This window comes from Solenopsis invicta, chromosome 6 (genome assembly GCF_016802725.1).
Source record: "Solenopsis invicta isolate M01_SB chromosome 6, UNIL_Sinv_3.0, whole genome shotgun sequence".
NCBI lineage: Eukaryota > Metazoa > Arthropoda > Insecta > Hymenoptera > Formicidae > Solenopsis > Solenopsis invicta.
The window spans coordinates 25,258,026-25,277,336 of record NC_052669.1 but is presented as its reverse complement, the minus strand read 5'-3'; the positions used below and the strand labels follow the sequence as shown (position 1 = coordinate 25,277,336).

Below are 19,311 nucleotides of genomic sequence, written 5' to 3'. Positions count from 1 at the left end.
AAAATGTAAAAAATACAGCAGTAAACGGCTACCAAAGAACCTTATGACACTAAAACTATTTGTAGCTGATCTTTATTCGGCTCATTTTCGCAAAATATCGACTAACATATCTGCCACGAGGAATTAAGGCCACTTAATTTTATTAATTTTTGTAGTACCTTTGGGTGTCGTACAAGATTAGCATAATATATTATGCAAATGTGTTTCAAACTGCGGAGTAGGCCCGCATATATCAACATCCAAGAAACATCTCAATCTCTTCTACGAATATCTAATAAACGGATAATTAATCACCCCAGTGAGAGAGGACAGGAATTAATCACATCTCCATTAATATTCCTTGTTTATCCTCGAGTTACGTACGGATCAACACTCGACATTTGAAAATACTCGAAGATATATTCACCAGATATCCAGAACGTGCGACAATATTTGTGGATAAATTACATTCTCATTCGTTAGCTAAGCGATTGCAATAAAAAGAGCAGGATAGTAAAAAAAAAAGTCGATAAAAACGATGGAATGCGGACGATCCTCGCAGCGTGCTTCCTACGCAATTCTCTTTATATCTTTATAACGACTAGCGACAGGGAACTAATACGTTTACATCAATTAGCTCGCGCGTCCATGCATACTATCCGCCGCTTTATGCGCCCGCGACGCTTATCTTTGCAGCGCGCGGAGACGCGAACGTTAATCGCGTCCCTTAAAAATACGTGACTCTGCATTCGTTGCGCTTCATTAATCCGCGCAGCGCGTTTAATTACCCGCGCCGCTTTCCAGCGACTCGCCGCGTATTATGCGCTTCATTGTCGTCCGACATTCGTTACGAGGCCGCAATTTCCGTGTCGCGCGCTTTCGTTTCGTCCGCCACGGAAATCGCTCTTCGACGCGCGCAACGCGACGCGCGAAACGAAAGGGGGAAAAATAAAAGCGAGATAAAACGGGAAGGGAAATTAAAAGCGAGCGTAATCCGCTGTGGCCACGCGGCGGGGAGGATGGGACTCATTTATATACGCGCGGTTTAAGCCGCAGCTGCACTCTACCTTCGCGTAATGCGAAGCCGCTCTTTCGGATCTCTTTAATCGCGACCGCTCCGCAGCGCCGCGCTGCCGCGCCAAGTCTGACGTATTGTAGGAGAGAAAGATCATAATTGCGTTTCAACACATGGACGCAACAGCCCCGCCCTTCAGAGTATCCCGAAGCCCAAAGAGTATCTGAGCAAATTTAATTAAGCGCTTGGTGCGAGAGCTCGCGAGTCATTTCTTCGCGTCAAGAAACACGTCGAGAAATGCTAAGCTAATATTTACAACGGAGACGATAACACTGATAATTTGTTGCTACTTGGTATTATCAGCGGAGTAGGAACGTGATTCTTTTGGATAAATTCAATTATAAAATTATATAAAGAATTAGAATACATTAACAGAGAAATTGAAAATTTATAGAATCTGTGAATGCATTTTTAAATCAAGAGTATCAATAGATCTTTTATCTATTTTTAAAAATAATGTTCTTACGTAAGCATTGGAAATCAGATCATATTTTATATATAATATTATGATAATTATTCTTTTTATACCTATAAAGTTCTCATTACGGAAATAGCTAAATATACAACGCTGAAGAATAATGTAAAGAATTATAAAAAAAAAGAATTTTAACATTAAAATATCGTTGCAATTCTATAATTTATTCTCTAAAAATCTGTTATAAACCTATAACACATAAAGTAAAATTTATACAACGTAATCTCTGGAGAAAGATATCAAAAGCTTTAATCAACATTTCAAATAAATTGAAATTTAATCTGAAGATAGAGAATTAAACATTGTTAATTACATGTGGGAGATTTATTCCAATTTAAAATATCTGATATTACTTATGAAGAAAACTCAAATAACTGAATTCTATTTTTCTATTATATCTTACAATTAAATAAAAAACACTATATTCTGCATTATAATATTATCATTATTTTCACGTTATTTATATTACTCTAGCTTTTTAAACTCATATCTTTTTTATTTAAACATTATGTATTTTCGTATATCAGAAAAAAATGTTCACAATTCTTGAAAAATAAAATTATCACTCCACGATTCGATTCGGATTCGACAAATTCATATGAGAGTGAGGAAACAATCTCCCTTCATTTTAACATTTGTGACAATTTTAAGGATTATTCCAATGATAATAGGATTTTCGACGGATCAATAACCAGTTCGGGGAGATGGCAGACTAATTAATACAAAAAGGTTTTCACGTGTGCACGTCAAATTAACGTTTATCAGTTATAACTGTACAAAGTGACGCCTGTTCTACATATCACAACGTCGCAAAGCAGAGATCTGTCGATGGCTAAAATCGACGCAAAATTCTTAAGTCTGCAGATTGAAATCGTTTCTCAGTTACCATGTGTCAGTCGACGAAGATCTTGTAAGCTTGATAATTCATTATTTCGTTTTCTCAAATATCTTACGTAAATATTCAATTAATAAACTTGGATAACATAAATCTAATTTATTAATCTTCTGACAAAAGAAAAATATGATTATCGCAAGATGAAATATGAAGAAAAAAAAGAAAACCTATCTGTACACATATATTGCTTTCATATATAATATTATAATTTATTTGCTATCTTAGTAACAAATTATTAATATATTTCATCCAAATTTATTAAATTGTAGACTTTTTATATTTAATGTGGTATTGACATCGCACATTGGACGATCAAAGATGGCAAACTCGGATATTGCGGAAATTTTGCATCGACCTATTAGGAGTCTAACGTTTCCAGAGCACAGTAATATGGGCGTGAGTATATGTAAAAATATTGTTAGCAACATTTTGTAGCACTAATTTATACTAGTAACTAGTACGATTACACGCGAATTCTGCTTTTCTTAATATATTTCTTACTATATTTGATATATTTTAATTATCTTATTAAATATATTAAGTATTCTTTTTGTTTTTTAAAATACCTTTCGTTATTTGCCAAAATCGTAATTTTTAAAGAGAGAAACGATAAGATTCTTTTAAAACTTTTCCAATCCCGGGCAGAATCCAATGTAGTAGTGAAATCGCGCGACGATTATGTGATTAACATTTCTTGCAGATCTTTGTCGCTCTCGCAGTACCGCTCGAGGATCCTCTGAATTCGATCTCGCTATCGTACTTCTTCGAGGCTAACTACGTTTTACCACCGAACATAACGTACCTCGAGCCCTGGAGGAGGATAGAAAGAAGGAAACGGAATATCGAGAGAGCCACAATCTATCGAGTTCTGGAAAGTAAATTCGAGAGGTAAGTTCGCAAACAAATAACTGCACGTTACGAGCACGTGGATCTTCTAATTCCCTGATGTAATTCTTTCACGTTGCCTTACGCGTAATTTTCATATTCTATCTGAGCCAAAATTATAGGACTGACCGATTTAGAACTTCGTACACCGCTCGATATTTGTACTTTACCAAACTAAAAAAAAAAAAATAATAAAAAAATGTACGATTTAATTGTCTGCTAAATAATAAGTACAGTCATTAAATGACAATAAGGTTTTCAGTTACCGCAAATCGCGAAAATCGCGAGCTGCAAATGATAAGAAATTCTCTTTGTAAATTCTTGGTCATCACGAAATTTTGTCGTTTCTATCTTTTTATTTCAATCTCTGATCGCGTTTGACTTTCCCTCCTGATGTTCAAAGACCGATACGTGCTAACGGGCCTCGAGAAAATAGAAAAAGCCAGCCGTTGTTGAAGCGAATACGTCGTAAACGGGTCGATTGGCATGCATAACATGATAAGATCGATCGGAACCGTCGATTATCGCAAACCAGCGTTGATCGCGGATCGTGCGCGGGAGAAGTTTCGTCGAGATGCTGCGGCAACGAACAGAAGAGAAATCAGCGGAGAGATTCGGGGCAAATGCACTCCCGACTCCATTTTACGAGCATTCAGGGCGTCTGGGAATTGCGTTACATTGCCCGACGCGGATATACATAGGTACCTACGAATTACGTATGCACACGAGCCTTCAATTCGGTATTTAGAGAATCGTAAAGCGCAAAGTAAACAGTTGTTGCAGCAACGACGAGCCGTGCGATCTTCTCTCGTTTCTTCGCTGATTTCCCCCTTAACCACCCTCGGATTCCACGCCTCTACCGTAATCTCTCCTTGATTTTTCTCTTTCTCTCTTTCTGCCGTAGCTCCGGGTATTCCGGAAGGGAGTGTCTACTGAGAGCAATTTGCGAGACCTCGGCGTTTCCGCTCCAACACAACGGCTTGATCGGCGACATCATGCACGTAATCTTCACGTAAGTTGGCATTAACGGTAATGACCGAAACTTTATGATAAGTTCGCGTCATTATCCATCTCCTCTCTAGGTAGTTGAAGCAACACAGTTGAAATTATTTCTCTTCCTATAACTGCTTTCGATTCCAATTTGTTTCTCTTTAAAAGGATAGCACGTAAATTACGCGGCATTCGAGAGAGAGAAGCATGTTATTTCTGGTATTGCCAAAAGGATTCAGAGAGAAGCTTTGATGAGTTCTGTGTTCGGAAATATTCATAATGTCGGAAATTCTCGGCTGTTCTTTATTAAGATTACGTTTTCAAAGCTTGTTAATAATAGCAAGGGAATAACTCCCTTGGTAACGAGTCTCAATTATTCGGAAAAGAATATGTATATTAAATTAATGATTTGTACGCAACGTCGTTTTCAGATAAAATCTCGGTTATAAACTCGCGGTTGAATCTCCCCCGCGCATTATACGGTATTGTTCGGTCGACCAGCGCGTATAAAACGGACCAAAAGATGCAGACGCGAGTTTCCTCTTTTACTGCAAAAAAACAGGGGGGGGGGAGGAAAGAAAAGAGGAATAGTAGCGGCGCTCGCAGGCCTCTTTTTTTTCTTCCGGAAACGCGGCGTTCCAAGGCGCTGCAAATTGGAGTAGATGCGCGTTGTAGAAAAGCAAATTTGGCTTCTCCTCGCAGCAATCCCCGCCCACCCTATAGAGACCGTGCATCCGCTCTCGGCTCTCGGTTCTCGGCTTCGACCCCCTTCTCGTGGGCGAACAAACTCTCTAACCAGGAACGTATGAATAAAGGACACAAACCCGCGGGCGAAAACGACATTGTCGTCGTCGTCGTCGTCGTCGTCGTCGTCGTCTACGTCGTACGCGAATGAACGAGAAGTCTCTCACGTCCGGAGCACAATCGCATAATGCGTTGATGAATCGTGCATCGCGTCTATGAAACGACGTATGAGCGCCGAGAGTCTCTCTCTCTCTCTCTCTCTCTCTCTCTCTCTCTCTCCTCCTCTCTCTCTCTCTCTCTCTCTCTCTCTCTCTCTCTCTCTCTCTCTCTCTCTCTCTCTCCTACTTTCGTGTCCTACGACTCCTACGTGCTTTTCTCGCATTATGCAAATCAGCACACGCCTCGTTGCGAACGCATGTAAATGAACTGAAATTCACCGAAGAATGTACTTTATTGTATCTCATGTAGAATATTCATAATTGAGTTCACGGTTGAGATTTTTCGATCCCTCAAACGTTTCAAACAGTCCTTGGCTATTAGGGTAAGCTCCGCTAACGACTCTGTAGTACTCTTGGATCTGCGGCGGAAGATGCGGCGCGTGAGGCACACAAACGACGGGAAAGGAAAGGACGGTCGTCTCTTTAAGATTTTTGTATCTCGACACGAAAGATACGCAACCCCGCGCATCGTCGCGTCTCAACGATGATAACGACAATACGAGCTGCCATCCTCCCTCCTTCCCTCCTCCTCCTTCTCTCTCTACGCGCAAGAACAGCAAAAAAGAACACAAAGGGAGCTCGTTTCACGTCTTCGTTCTTAGCACCACGCTGCCTAGTAACGTTGACGCGTTATTACACCCGGCTCGGATGCATCCTCATCTCTTTTTGACTACAAGAAGAAACGCGAAATTACGAGGGAATTCCGTGTCTCCGTGAATTGTCGCGGCTAAGAAAGATCCTTTCTGGCGTACCGCCGATAGCTACAAGTCACGCAAATTAAAAATAGGATGAGATGAATACAGTGACGAGAGTAATAATCCACCTCACGACACATTTGTAACATTTCAATGAAATAAAACGGTAAACACTTTCCATCATTCCCATTATGAACCCGGGAGTAGCCTATTTTTTGTGTAAACGATCACCTGGAATGATTTTTACACCCCAGTTAAAAGTCATTGTTAATAATTACTCGTACGTATTGTACACTATTAATAGTTCTGGATTAATGTTATTGATTGTTTTACATTCTAAGAAGTTCTACATAGAAAGAACGGTTTTGCTGAAATACCTAAAAATTTACTTGGATACTGATCTGAAAATAATTTTGTTAGGTCATCAAAAGAATTATGTTGGACTCTCAAACTAGAATTGCTAGAATATCAAAAATTTTTACAGCATTCTTCATCATGCTTGAACATCCGTTACAATTATTTTAACGTTTCAATAAAATTATTTGCAATCCTGTATCCAATTAAATATTTAGATTCTTCAACAAAATCGTTCTTTTTTCATGTACTATCCGTAAAAAACAGAAGAAATGAGATGTAAAAAAAACACCTTTACGTGACTATACTCGAGTTAAAATTTTTCCGCGTTGCAGTTTGGAGAAAAGATTCGGCAGGCGCGCATTTTCATTATTTTCCTGGACGAGCAAGAAATGCCAAATAACTTCGTTCGGTCTATATACAAGATAACGAAGTCGCAAAGTTATGCACGGCGTTCTTAAATTTTAATAAAACCAGTAATAAACTTTTCGAAACGCCCGGCACTTCAGCGAATGGAGGTTGGAAAGCGCGGAGCGATACCGCCCATCGGATATTCCAGGACGCGTCCTGGGGATGCATCCTCACTCCCGCGAGCCCGGGAAAAAACTCGCGAAACATCACCGTGAAGGGAAATATTTTTCATTCGGTTCGTTTCCAGCACGCAGGATATTCAAGATTTATCGTCTCTCATCGAGAAACGAGGGACTCGCGTACTCCTCTGGAAAGAGACAAAGGAGTGCAAAATCGTGAGAGGGACGAAGATCGGCGGAAAGTTGCGGAGGGCGGGGGCGAGGGAGAGGAGAGACGAAAAGAAAGCGAGGGCGAAATAAAACTCCAATAAAACAATCGTATCTGTAACAGAAAATAATATAAAAATTAGGCTAACGGAATCGATTTTCCTCGAAATAATGATTATCGCGCCGGGATTGTTTTTGCCGTCGTGGTTGCTATTTACAACATTCCAATTTTTCTGAACGCTGGAATGCCGAAAGATCAGATTATATATAATTTTCGACAAAATTCAAATACATTAAAGCGCTTCGAACGTGACAATCCTTAGACAAAATTCTGTAAAATCTTAACGAGCGTTTACCAAGATATGCGATGCTGCAAATTAAAAAATCGTAATAAATGTTTATATCTCCTTTTCTTATAAAAATCTTTATGTATCGTGTTTCTAAACAAAACAAAAGCCTCTTCCTTTAATAATGAAAATTTTATACGTAAATAAATCCTTATATAGCTACTGTAAGACGACAGATTGCTGTAATTTAATTATATTAGAGAATTTTGCTCGTAGTCCGAGTACTTCGAGACACGAGGGATTGCCGCGAGATGTTGTCGAGGCTGAACTGGTCGGCCGCAATGGAAGCTGCTCCAAGTACCAACTGCAATGCCCATTGGGACTCTTCGACTTGATTGGAGTCCTCGCGTGATCCCTGAAAAATCATTGCAAGTTTACCGTGCCACTTTCGTAAAGTAAACAGCCTAATTGCGTCGCTGTTGGAAATATAGACTTGGTTGCCTCGGAGATTTACAGAGAGAGAGAGAGAAACTCTGCGTTGGATGGAAACATGGACCGATCGAGAACTTTGAAGACATCGCCAAACAACGAAAATTTAATGAGAGAAACATTATTGAATGCAGATGTAATTCAACGTTTACATGTACTGTATTTACTGCTGTAAATAGTACATAAACAAGGTTTTATGTTAAAATATAAACTTTTTCTTAAATAAAATATTAAAAACTTTTCTTATTCTATAACTTTTTTTTCTTCCCTTGCAATTAATTAAAATCTTCAAATTAAATGTATATAATATTACTATTATACACTACGCTAATGGAAAGTCTTCTTGATAATTTCGTTCATATTGCCGTACCAAAGATTTCACGGCGCGTATCCCTTTACTTGTTACATCGCGAGGTTATTGGATCCTAAAAGCTTCGCGCTGAACGGAAATCATTATTTTGCTCTCACGTGACGATATAGTAAACTAAGAGTCCTATGGGTATATCTACCGTTTATTCACAGTTTATTACCTAAGAACCTTCCGCATAGCACGGAAACGGAAACGGAGAAACGACGAACGCCGTATTATCGAATTATCGCGAGGGAACGTATTTATATACTCGCTCGTAATTGCCGTGTGATCGTAAATCTCAAATGGACGAAGGATAAGAGTTATGGCCACATTTCTCCACTTTAGCTTCCGTATCTGCTTTTAAGCGAGGCCGCGTTAGAGTTAATTCAGTGCAGGCTAGGGAAAAAATCCCACTGAGAAAGAATTGTACCGCATGATGATATCACGATAAAACAATTTTCTTATTAAACACTGATTAAAATTAAATAAATTAAATAAATTCTATAATTAGACTATGTGCTGTTAATTTGTCATAATACATTTTTCTGAGCATTTTTCTTTGCAATATTATTATCTTTAAGGTATCATAGATGCAGACTAAAAAATGATCATCAATAAAATAAAAAATATATAAAAATAAGTGAGTTTGTTACAGATTTAACAATTAAGTTAAATATTAAACCAATAAATGATTTTTTCCTTGAAAAAAGATGCTTGTAGAATTATAATGTGAAAGATCAAATTAACTTGATATTATTTCAGTTTATGATTGCGTTTCCGACAACTCGTATCATCACGTAGTTTGTAGACTTGAAAATTGTATTTAAATAATTGTATCTCAATTGATAAAGACATATTATTAAATACCAAAATTCGTTTAAATCGAAAAGTGGCATTTTTTCTCATACTATTAGAGATTTAAAAATTTTGCATGTTTCATGTTCGTCTTCTCGCATTTTCTAAGTACACGATAATAGGTAAATCATTAAAATTATAGATCAAAACTTTTTAGAAACTTTTGCAGTGAGCGATTTTCAGGTCAAATTTTTAAATTTTCTATTCTCTCGGATTATATCTCCGCGAGTTCATGAGAAAACCACATATTGGCCGACGAAGAAGTTTCGCGACAATAATTCAAGCGATAACTCGCGCGAAATAAAATTTCACAAGGAAATTCGTCGAAAGTCCGAGGTCGCTCTGTAAAATTTCCGACTTTATATCCGAAGTTCCCAAAAATGCACTAAATTTTACAATCGCTATAGATAGAGAAGTCCAGGAAATTCTGACACCTACGAAAAGCAAAGCCGGGCATTTTACAGCGTCGAGTTCACGGAAACTTTCGCCCGTCTCATATAAGAAATTTAAAAGCAATGCGCTCTTCTGCGCGTGAATTGTTTACACGCAACGATATTCTTTGTCGGTACCATGTCAATTTTTTTTTTTCGTTATAAAGTTAGATGATAAAATTGTTGACGCAATCCACAATGCAATCTTCTCTCGCGCGTAGACAGATGTGTAATATATAAGATATGTATTACATCATGTATATTTAATTCTCAAATTCTACACTGATGATCTGAGATACATTTTTTATCTCAGGAAAGAACAATACTCTTCTTTGGCTCGGTCTCCAGTGTGATACGCGATACATTTGGTATATATATTTTAGTCAAAAACTACTTTCATTATATATAACGCGCATTCGTACAAGAAATAGGGAAAGTATAATATTCAAGTCGCGTGAGAACAAGGTTGCTCCTATGCATGAATGCACCCGTAGAAAATTCTCTACGCGTGCAACGCAACGCACTTGTCGGGAAAAACTTTGCGTCTCCTGAAAAGTTATGAAAGTCGTAAATGTTGAGCTCGCATGAAAAGAGAACGTCTCCAGACATTCTTCTGTCTCCTTGACATTCTCATCCCCGTCGATGTAATCTTGACGAAAAGTATATCGTTTCCGAGCGTGAACGAACTTGATTCCCGCGGAAAATTTCAAGCGAACCCAGTGCCGAGCACTAATCAAATCGCTGAATTCTGTTCGAGTGATTCGCAAATGGGCATATAAACTGCGGGACGATAATTCGAAATTAATCTCTTCTGATTCAATAGATATCATGAATCTCTCCTCGCTCTGTTGGCGATTCCATTTCACATCGATTCTTTATTTTCCAACTGCATGTATCAGCGACGCAACAATATTGATAAGAATAGAATTACTTTCCAAACAAGACTAAAATAAAAATCGAAAGAAGACCTATGAACGATCATTGGCAAGATTTTAGTGCTCAACAAAATTTTCTTATCACGTACATTAAAAAATATGTAGCGCCTTCAGTAAAAGCTTCGTTGAGGATTTTTTAACAGTAATCAAACATTTTGTTTTATGTAACAAACAATTTAATTGCTTTTGCAAAATACACGTAAATAAAATATTTGTTTATATTGTACGGTTTTGTAATATAAAACAAAACATTTGATTACTATGAAAAAAATGCATCAATTAAACATTTTTGCTGAAGACACACAATTTTTTCTTAGTGTACATTTTCTAGCTGCGCGTCGTCTACCTACAATCTTGAAACGCAGTTCTTAAATTAAATCAGCATAATTATATCACAATATTAAATTGATAATCAATTTCATAATACTGTGGTTTAATAAAGCTCAAATATTTCTTGTATTCACTTGTCAGACGAAAATTTACAATATTATTTAACATTTGCCGATTTCGTTATGAGTGTCATTAAAAATCATTCATGTGAGGTACTTTTAGAGATTATAATTTACAGCACTATCTTGACATCTCTCTTACTTTCGATGTCGAATGCATCAATATTTTAGCATCAGTTAGATGTATCCGAGCTAAGAGGAAACTGAGAGTAAAATATTGAATAAAAGGTCGAGAGTATTTTCGTTTAGCCACAAAATCTTTACTAGGAAAAATTTATTCGGTATTCGTCAAAGGATGCGATCGTACGGATGAGAATAAAGCGGGAACTCCTGACAAAAGATAAAAGCAAGGTCTGCTTCAAAGAAAAGACGGAAGTTTGTCCATTTTTCGTGTATCTACAATATTGGGACAAGCGGATCATCGCTGCGGATCATGGCTCTCTGTCATGCAAAGCTAAAAAGAAACCATTTCGATATTTCATTATGTTATGTCGAAAATTCCGCGAGCAATAAAATTTAGGTTTTCGCAGTTTCTGATACACAACTCAATTTATTAGCATTTTATATATGATCTTCGGATGAATTACGACCCTTTCATTGGTGTAATACATACATCACGCTCGAAACTATCCTCTCGCGTCCGGAAGGATTGGCTCGAAAGAAAAAAGAAAGAAAAGCGAAGCACCTCTTTTCGTCCCGGGGGTAAAGTATGCTAAATAATCTTGACGGATGACTCACGCGAATATGATACGCGACAGATCGCCGTCGTGCACGGCTCGTCGCTTGGTTTCACATATTCGTCTATATATATGTATCTACTAGGAGACGCTGACGTCCCAGGATAGTCCATTCTGAAGCAATAAAGCAAATGTTCCGTCATCGTCTCGCACGATGAATGATATATGTTTGGCGAGACAAATGAGGTGCTCCTAAGAGCAATAGCATCGCTGATAGGAAATGTCCGCACGTCTCCGTCACCCCGTACGTCCCCGAAACGTTTCGGAAGTTTGGTCGTTTAAAACACAGCTTCGACAGCTAATTGAAAAACTTGGTCTCAAACAGCGAGGTGCGACGATGTAGATGGAGTAACGTGCAGTTGGATAGAAGTATGTCTGACAAAACGATTCTAAACAAAGATTCCGATAATTGATTGCTGACTAATTAATAAATCTTGACGGCAGAGCGCGTTATTGTGTCGTTGGTATCTGGCCCAATAAATGTTGCGTTTATTCGACATTACCCGCATAAACATCTGGCAGTTGACGCTTACGTCAGAGAGGAACTTGCACTCATGCAGATGTTACGTTATGATAAATTATATCAGAGAAACGTATGTGAGTATTAGAGAGAAGCAAATTCGGTGTTGTATTATAAGCAAGAAATGGCATTCGCGCGAGCTTTGCCATTCATCCTTATTTTGACATACGAAAACGTCCGTCTATCTAATTTAATTAATTAACATTTTAAATTAATTTTATATCATTAATTTTATATTACATGCTGTCATCGTTTACTCGTCAAATAGACACACGTTAGTCGCTTCCGCCGGGCGACGTTTTTCTCCCCGGGAAAGAAATGGGAGGAGTGACGAATGGGGGAGAAATTGGATTGAGTTTGTGGAAAGAGCGTCTCTCGGCTCTTAAGTGTCGCCAATGGGCAAGAAACCGAATGCACGTCTCATCGCAGTTATACAAATAGTAAAAACAATTTCGTCGCGGATCATTTGTTAATATGACGGTATATTGTTGTAAGAAAATAAAGAAAGAGAAAAAGAAAACCTCCTTTCTCCTTTCTTACTTAAATAGCTAGATTGAATGGCAAAACGTCGCGATAAAATCAGAGACAAACAAACAAATCACTCGACAAAAATTGTTACCCTCACATTTAATCAAAATAAATAGGCTATCAGACTAAATCAATTTCGTAACGAACTGAAAAAAAAAAGTGTCAATTGTTTCCCGTATAAAGTACGATACGGATTGCGACGAATTGATTTTATTCTTCCTCAATTAAAATTAGTCAACTTCATAATTAATGAGATGGATTTTCTCTCGATTCTTTTAACGAATCGAAAAACATGCCGTTATTCGCGACACCGATTGTCGATTCACCACTCATCTCCCATTTGAGACATCCGAGGCTAACAGCGATCCGACGTTAAGCGACTGCAAAGGCCTCTAACATCCCCATCAGCATACGCCATGGGGGATTCGATATGCGCTACCAGCTAAGCGTAGACGACGGTATGCAAATTTCTCGTACTCGTCGGATCGGATTTAAATGTGGCGCATCTCACGAACGACCGCGTCTACGTACAGTCCGGTGCACCAACGGTATCTCGTGCAGAGGAATAGCATTGGTCTAGGACAGGGTATCGCGGTTTGCCGATCGTTTTATCGCTCGCGAACGTAAAACGACTGAAACGACTGAGCGATTAACTGTCGAATAGAAAAAAAAGCGCGTTTTAGATAACTCGAAGAAATTCGGCCAACGACGACGATTTCTGCAACCGTGTGTATCCAGGCAGGCGCACACACGCACACGCGCGCAAACACACAAATAACACACGTACGAAATCCGCTCTATCTCTCTCACACGGAAATGCTGAGCTTATTGGAGGAATCTCGTTCAAGGGATTGAGCGACAGCCGGAACGGAATCACGGAAGAGTGCAGCTAATCAATCTTCGGAAGCAGATAAGATGAATCGTTCGAGGGAAGCAATTGTTAGACATCGCCGAGCGGACGCAATTAAATTATCGGCGATTTGAGCAACGTCGTTCGTCTCTTCGTCTGTCGGTGACAGGCGGTGCGGGGACAGGTTCGCAATATCGTCTCGTGAGTGTTATTTTTTCTTTGCCTCCTAATGCAATTTTAATATAAAATTGAATTCGTACGCTCTAATTACTCTTTGTCAAGAAAGGCGAAATAATTTCAGCAGGTAAATAGCCCTCATTGATAAGCAATTCGACACGTGTACCGGGCGGAGAGATTTGCATATCGGGTCGGGAAATTCGCATGCATAACTTTACGCGCGTGAAAGTTCACGAAAGTGAGGATCCTCGAGTGAATCGGCGCTATCAGAAGGAGAAGCCGAGGACACTCCGAAGTCTGCTCTCCACTCCTCTCTTCGAATCTCAACGAGGAGTTTATCCCGCCCCGCCGCCCACGAGGACTATTATTGTTTGGGATACTTCTTAAATGGGCGAATCCCGCGAAAGTTCGCCGCTTTCCAACGAGAAGAGCACGCCACTTGCGCGGCATTTTCTTTTTATTAAAACGCAATTCCCCGAAATATCTAATAAATTCGGAGAAAGAACGTAAAGGGAAGATTATTTCCGATTTTTCGAGAGTTTTTTAAGATGAGCGCTTTTGGCGTAGATCGTCTTTGCTGAACATTGCTTCTCTGTCTTTGCCAATCCGATTTTTCTCGTCAACACACTCGTCAACAACTTGTAGTTTGTCTCGGAAAACAAAGCCACTGTTATCGATGTCAACGTTGTATCGATTCCAAGGAAGACGAATGGGAGGAAGAAAACTTGATACACAGAGATTAAAAGACGAGAGTTCTGGAATTTTTAAGAAGAAAATTTCGAATATCCTATTCCGCCGCACCACTTCTAAGGTGCAAAAGTCGTTTTTCAATGTCGCGTATTCAACGCGCGGACGCGCGATACACCCCGCGATATTATTTGACGGGCATTATTCGCGGTGCGAAAGGCCGGTCGGCAACGCGCTGGAAAAGGGAAAACGCGTAATGACGAAGTCCCGCGTGATTAATCTCCCGGAAGAACAAAAGTTCGGGCCTGCAAACTTTTCCTTGTTAAATATGGATACTATGGCAAAAATCCACGCCGCAACTCCGCGCGCGATAATGGCAAGAGGCGAGGGGCGCGCGATATATAACGACGAATCTCTCTCTCTCTCTCTCTCCCTTCATCCAGCGCGGAGGCGTAGTGCCAGCTAACGAGCCTGAAACTCAAGTCGAAGTCCTCCGCGGGAGGAGAGCGTTAGGAAAATGTCTCCGCGGGTGTTAAGAGACTTTACCACAGCGCGACGTGGAAAATGTACTTAGATTCGCGATACGCGCTATCGCGGAATTCGTATCGCGGGGATGTAAGTGTGAATATAAAGTGGATACGGACTAGAATAATCTTCCTGAATTTCAAGGGAAACGTGTACAGCAAGAAGTTCAGACAGTCTCATTAAGCCCGCGAGAAAGCAGTTGAAGCTCCGCTCGCAGCTTTTGTAAAATGCATAATAGCCATGAAATATTACAATTTGCGGAAATAAATAACTCCGTCGCTCCACCTCGCTTGCACTATTTGATGAAGGAGTAATTAAAATTTTTATAATAGAATCTCGGCTGTTTGATTATTGCCATTATTAAATTCCGATTATTTCTACCGTTAACCTTTAAACCGGTTTCCTTTAACATACACAATTATTATTATTTTTATTTTTTTTTTTTATTAAAATGTAATACGATGCATAGTTTAAGCCAACATATTCAGCGAAAGTGAAAGTCGCGAAAGATAAAAAATTCAACGAAACGAAGTTAAAAACCAAAGATATATCGAAATACTTAATTAATGTCGATAATTAACGAGTAGAGAAGAGAGGGATATAATTTAAATAGGCTCGTTCCCTTCACGAATATCGTACGCCATATTTCGCAAAGAGCTTTTTCACTTTAAAGTGCATCCAATAGTCTGCTACATAATTCACTAATTCCCCAAATGCCTCACAATTCACTAATTGAATTGTATTTATCGACTGCCGTACTAAATTCGCAAAACGGAATTAACACTAATTAACACTCTTTCTAAATTGGAAGTAATGAATTAATTCTTCATATAATATAATTTATGACGAGAACTGTACCGAATTATAATAATAAGTATTATTATTATTCGACTCTTAATGCTACTGATGCCACCCCAAACAATAAAAATTATACATATAACAATGAACAACAACGGTACGTATAAATATAATTACTCGGCATACAATTTTTTTCACGCAACAAATGTAACATATCATTTTGTTACAGCATTTTAATCGAAAATTTTCTAACCCCCGTCTCTCGCTGTCTCTAGAAAAGATAGGTTTCTCGCACGACACTGCATCACATCAGTCATTCGCATTTTCATAACGTTTGATATAAAAACGAATCGCGAGAATTTTCTGCTAGGGAACAGGACAAATGATTTTTTGTAAATCCGGATGTGAGGAAAAAAAAGGCCGTAAAGGAAGAGAAAAGCGGGAGATAATGCGATCTCATTTCGCGCGGTAGACTCTTTGAGTTCTTGGTCTTAGAAATTTCACGATGATTGAATACGTGTCACGCGTAGAAAAGAATGATAAAAAAAAATATTCTACGCCAAGTTCTGCACTAGTCGCGAGCTTAATTTGACTGACGGATCCTGATTGATGAATCCGGTGTCTACTTCTCCTCGGCAGAGATACCGAGGAGAAAGTCATCGTTTTCAATTTTCGACGTTAGGCATCAATTTTTAGAGAAACTTGTTCGTCCCGCCGCCTCTCAGGAATCGTATCGCCGGATACGAAAAGCGAACGCAATGGAGCAACCGAGCAGCAAAAGGCGGCGCGTTATTGCCGCAAACGAGAATGAAGTGAGGAAGGACACGGAAGGGATCATCAGCGACCTATTTCAATCTTCCCCTTTTCCGCGACGTTTTTCCCGCACGGCAGATTGCGCGTGTCGCGGACCGGTTGCAGATGGATTTCGTACGTACGCGAGCGGAAAGCGACCGCCCCGTCGATGGAAGAGACGGCTCGGAAACGTCGGAGGATTTTGCGTCGAGGGGTGTGGAAGGAGGGGCTTGATTGTGGCTGCTCTCAGCTCCCGACGAGAGAAATTGTATTTTCTGGCCGCGTACGTCTGGCGAACCTCGCGTCATTTCGTTTAAACAAGCCGCGACCGTGTCCCGAACCTGTTCTCCATCAACTCCGTCCGCGTTGCACTAGGGCCCTTTGCCGCGGAGGTTCCCTATTTTGCGGGAGCCTTAGCCGCGCCGTTCTGTGTGATGGACGCTTTGATTACGGTCCGGCAAATAATCCTAGTGTACCATTTTCGGCGTTTACCTAAGGGAGAATTCAAAACGAGAAAGAGAGAGAGAGAGAGAGAGGGGGGGGATGCTGCGCGCCGAACAAAGTCCCCGACTCGAAGCCTTTAATCCTTTTTCGTGTAATTTATCTTTCACGACGCGTTTCCTCCCTTGTGGTTGTACTTGATTAATACGCCCACGGTAGTGAGATAATGTAAAAGAAGAATATCTCGCGGAAACTCGTAGATAGAATATACATTGATTATTTTACGCAAATATATTAAAAATAGTTGACGAAAAACTGCGAACATGACATATTAATGTAACAATAAATTTTTAATATTTAATTAAAAAATATTATATATTTTTCATTTTTAAAAGTACTCAGCCTGATATTAAGATCATTATCCATTAGAAACATATCGTAATATAATTCAGATTAATATAAATGTTAAAAATGAATAAAAAAGTAAACCGAATTTATTCTGAAATTTGAACGAGCATAAAATATGTAAAAGGTTGACTGGTTGTGCAATATTAAATCTTTTCATTTCAGCGATTTAAACCACGCTGCTACACGGTTATTTAAACATGTTTTATCAAGGATCGATTATAGAAAGTAGACTTAATAGAGCAACACACTCTATATCGTTGAGTGTGCTACTTAATGCGTCTTCAATATCAAAGATTTCGCCGTTTCCTCTTTTGCACAAGCGCGCGTTTTATCCAGTAGCAAGAAGGTCTCTCCGCGCTGAAAGGGTCCTTTTAAATCGGACAACTTTAAATTGCGATTCCAGTAGCTACGGTCGAAGAAATGCGCGTTTCTCAATAAGAGCATGATCGAGCAAGAAAGGGAAAAAATCGCACCTTGTAAAAGATGCATGAGCTCGTGAAGAAGCACTTGCATTTTCAAATACGTTTGACATAGACAATCAATATTTAAAATTAATCTTTCTTTGTATGGCAGCTGCGAAAAATCGTGTCAGGCTATATTAAAATTTAAAATGATAAAAAAATATTATAATTTTTTTCTATCATTATGATAAAATTTTTATAACGGTCCTGAGTTATGTTGTTAGTTAAAATTTTTATAGCTAATATATACGTCAAACCAATCAAATTTATACTAATGTTGACATCTTTATTTTACTCATTTAAAATCTTTCTCCAGTTTTAGTAGAATCAAAGAATATATTTTAATAAAAAATAAAAAATATTCATCCGTATGTCGCTCTTGCGTAAAAGAATAAAATGAAGATTTCAGAAAAAATTATTATTCTCCAGAGTTTGGGGACTTTATACTCTACTTTCATAGAATAGCCCGTATAAAGTCCGAGAATGCTAAGTCACCTAGAAATTAGTGTCGCAGTATCATTAGTCCCAGTTGCCAAAAAAGGGCGACCCTGACAAAGACAAAACCCAGCAGCTCTATTAGCCGACCCCAATTCTCTAAGGTCGATGTACGGCGGGGAGATAAAATCGTATTCTTACCGTTCCTGAGAGGTCCAGGTATATGTACTACGTATTCGATTAAGGGCTGACAAAGCTAATTTGACGAAGCGCGCATTTGGGACCGAACGTGCTAAAGGATCAATGTGGGAGTTGATGAGAGAAAAGAGCGAGGTTCTTAAAGTGAGGAAATACGAACTCGCCTTCCGGTATACCGGAAGTAAAAGATGAATTCTAAAGGAGACGGTCGGGAGAGTCGGGAGAGTCGGGAGAGCAGGAGGCACCGTTTGGGTCACTCGACTGAGCCGGAAGATCGCTCTTCAGACGCGCTCTTCAGGAACGCAATCCAAAAGCTTCAGGAAAAATCGCACGGGCACGTAGAGGATGCTGAAGCAGAGGGAATCGAAGTGACTAGACTCTGACGTGAGTTTTTCAAGAGATTCATGAGAAAAGAGAAGGCCTCCCCCTCCCCTCTTCTCTTCAGCGATGTAAACTCGGACGGACAATATTGTGCGCTTCAGTGAACTTCAACCAGTTAAAAGCAGTTTCAATTGCCATTACGTAAAAGCAAAATAAAAAATAACTTCTGGAAAATAGCACAGTCTTATAACCAATTTACTCGCAAGGCATTAATTATGGAATTTTGCCGTGGACATTAATTCGCTGGATCTGAATATAATTTCAAAATAAATGTTAAAAAACCTCTGAAAATTAATTTTACGAGGTAATTACGAACGGCATGCAATGTTCCCAAACCATGTCTTCTCTTACGGCAAGAAAATAGGTCATTTTAAAAGAAAGTTTGCGATCATTTTCAGACTCACCGAGTTTTCGAAATTTAAATTAAAGTTCTTCGGCTTTTGATCAAAGTTGCGATCTTTCGATTAATAATGTTAAGCCAACATTGTCGCGATTTCTGCTTAACGCTACCAAGGGAATAGTTCACAA

General features: G+C 39.1%; 1 protein-coding gene and 1 pseudogene across 1 annotated transcript; one reads left to right on the top strand and one right to left on the bottom strand.

Annotated features, from left to right (window-relative positions):
* Positions 1-2,026: 2,026 nt before the first annotated feature.
* Positions 2,027-8,218, top strand: LOC105200564. The gene is made up of 5 exons (XM_011168198.3): positions 2,027-2,439; positions 2,694-2,820; positions 3,125-3,312; positions 4,214-4,321; positions 7,611-8,218. The coding sequence occupies exons 1-5, from the start codon at positions 2,417-2,419 to the stop codon at positions 7,744-7,746; spliced, it is 582 nt and encodes a 193-aa protein (XP_011166500.2). The 5' UTR covers positions 2,027-2,416; the 3' UTR covers positions 7,747-8,218.
* Positions 8,219-8,825: 607 nt separating this feature from the next.
* On the bottom strand, positions 8,826-16,767 carry LOC113003730 (annotated as a pseudogene).
* Between the last annotated feature and the right edge of the window lie 2,544 nt (positions 16,768-19,311).

Bases quoted from the DNA above. Each gene is read 5' to 3' on its own strand.
- LOC105200564 (XM_011168198.3), top strand. From the start codon at position 2,417: ATGTGTCAGTCGACGAAGATCTT. The intron at 2,440-2,693 runs GTAAGCTTGATA...ATTAAATTGTAG, and splicing joins TGTCAGTCGACGAAGATCTT to ACTTTTTATATTTAATGTGG. The intron at 4,322-7,610 runs GTAAGTTGGCAT...TTTTGCTCGTAG, and splicing joins ATCATGCACGTAATCTTCAC to TCCGAGTACTTCGAGACACG.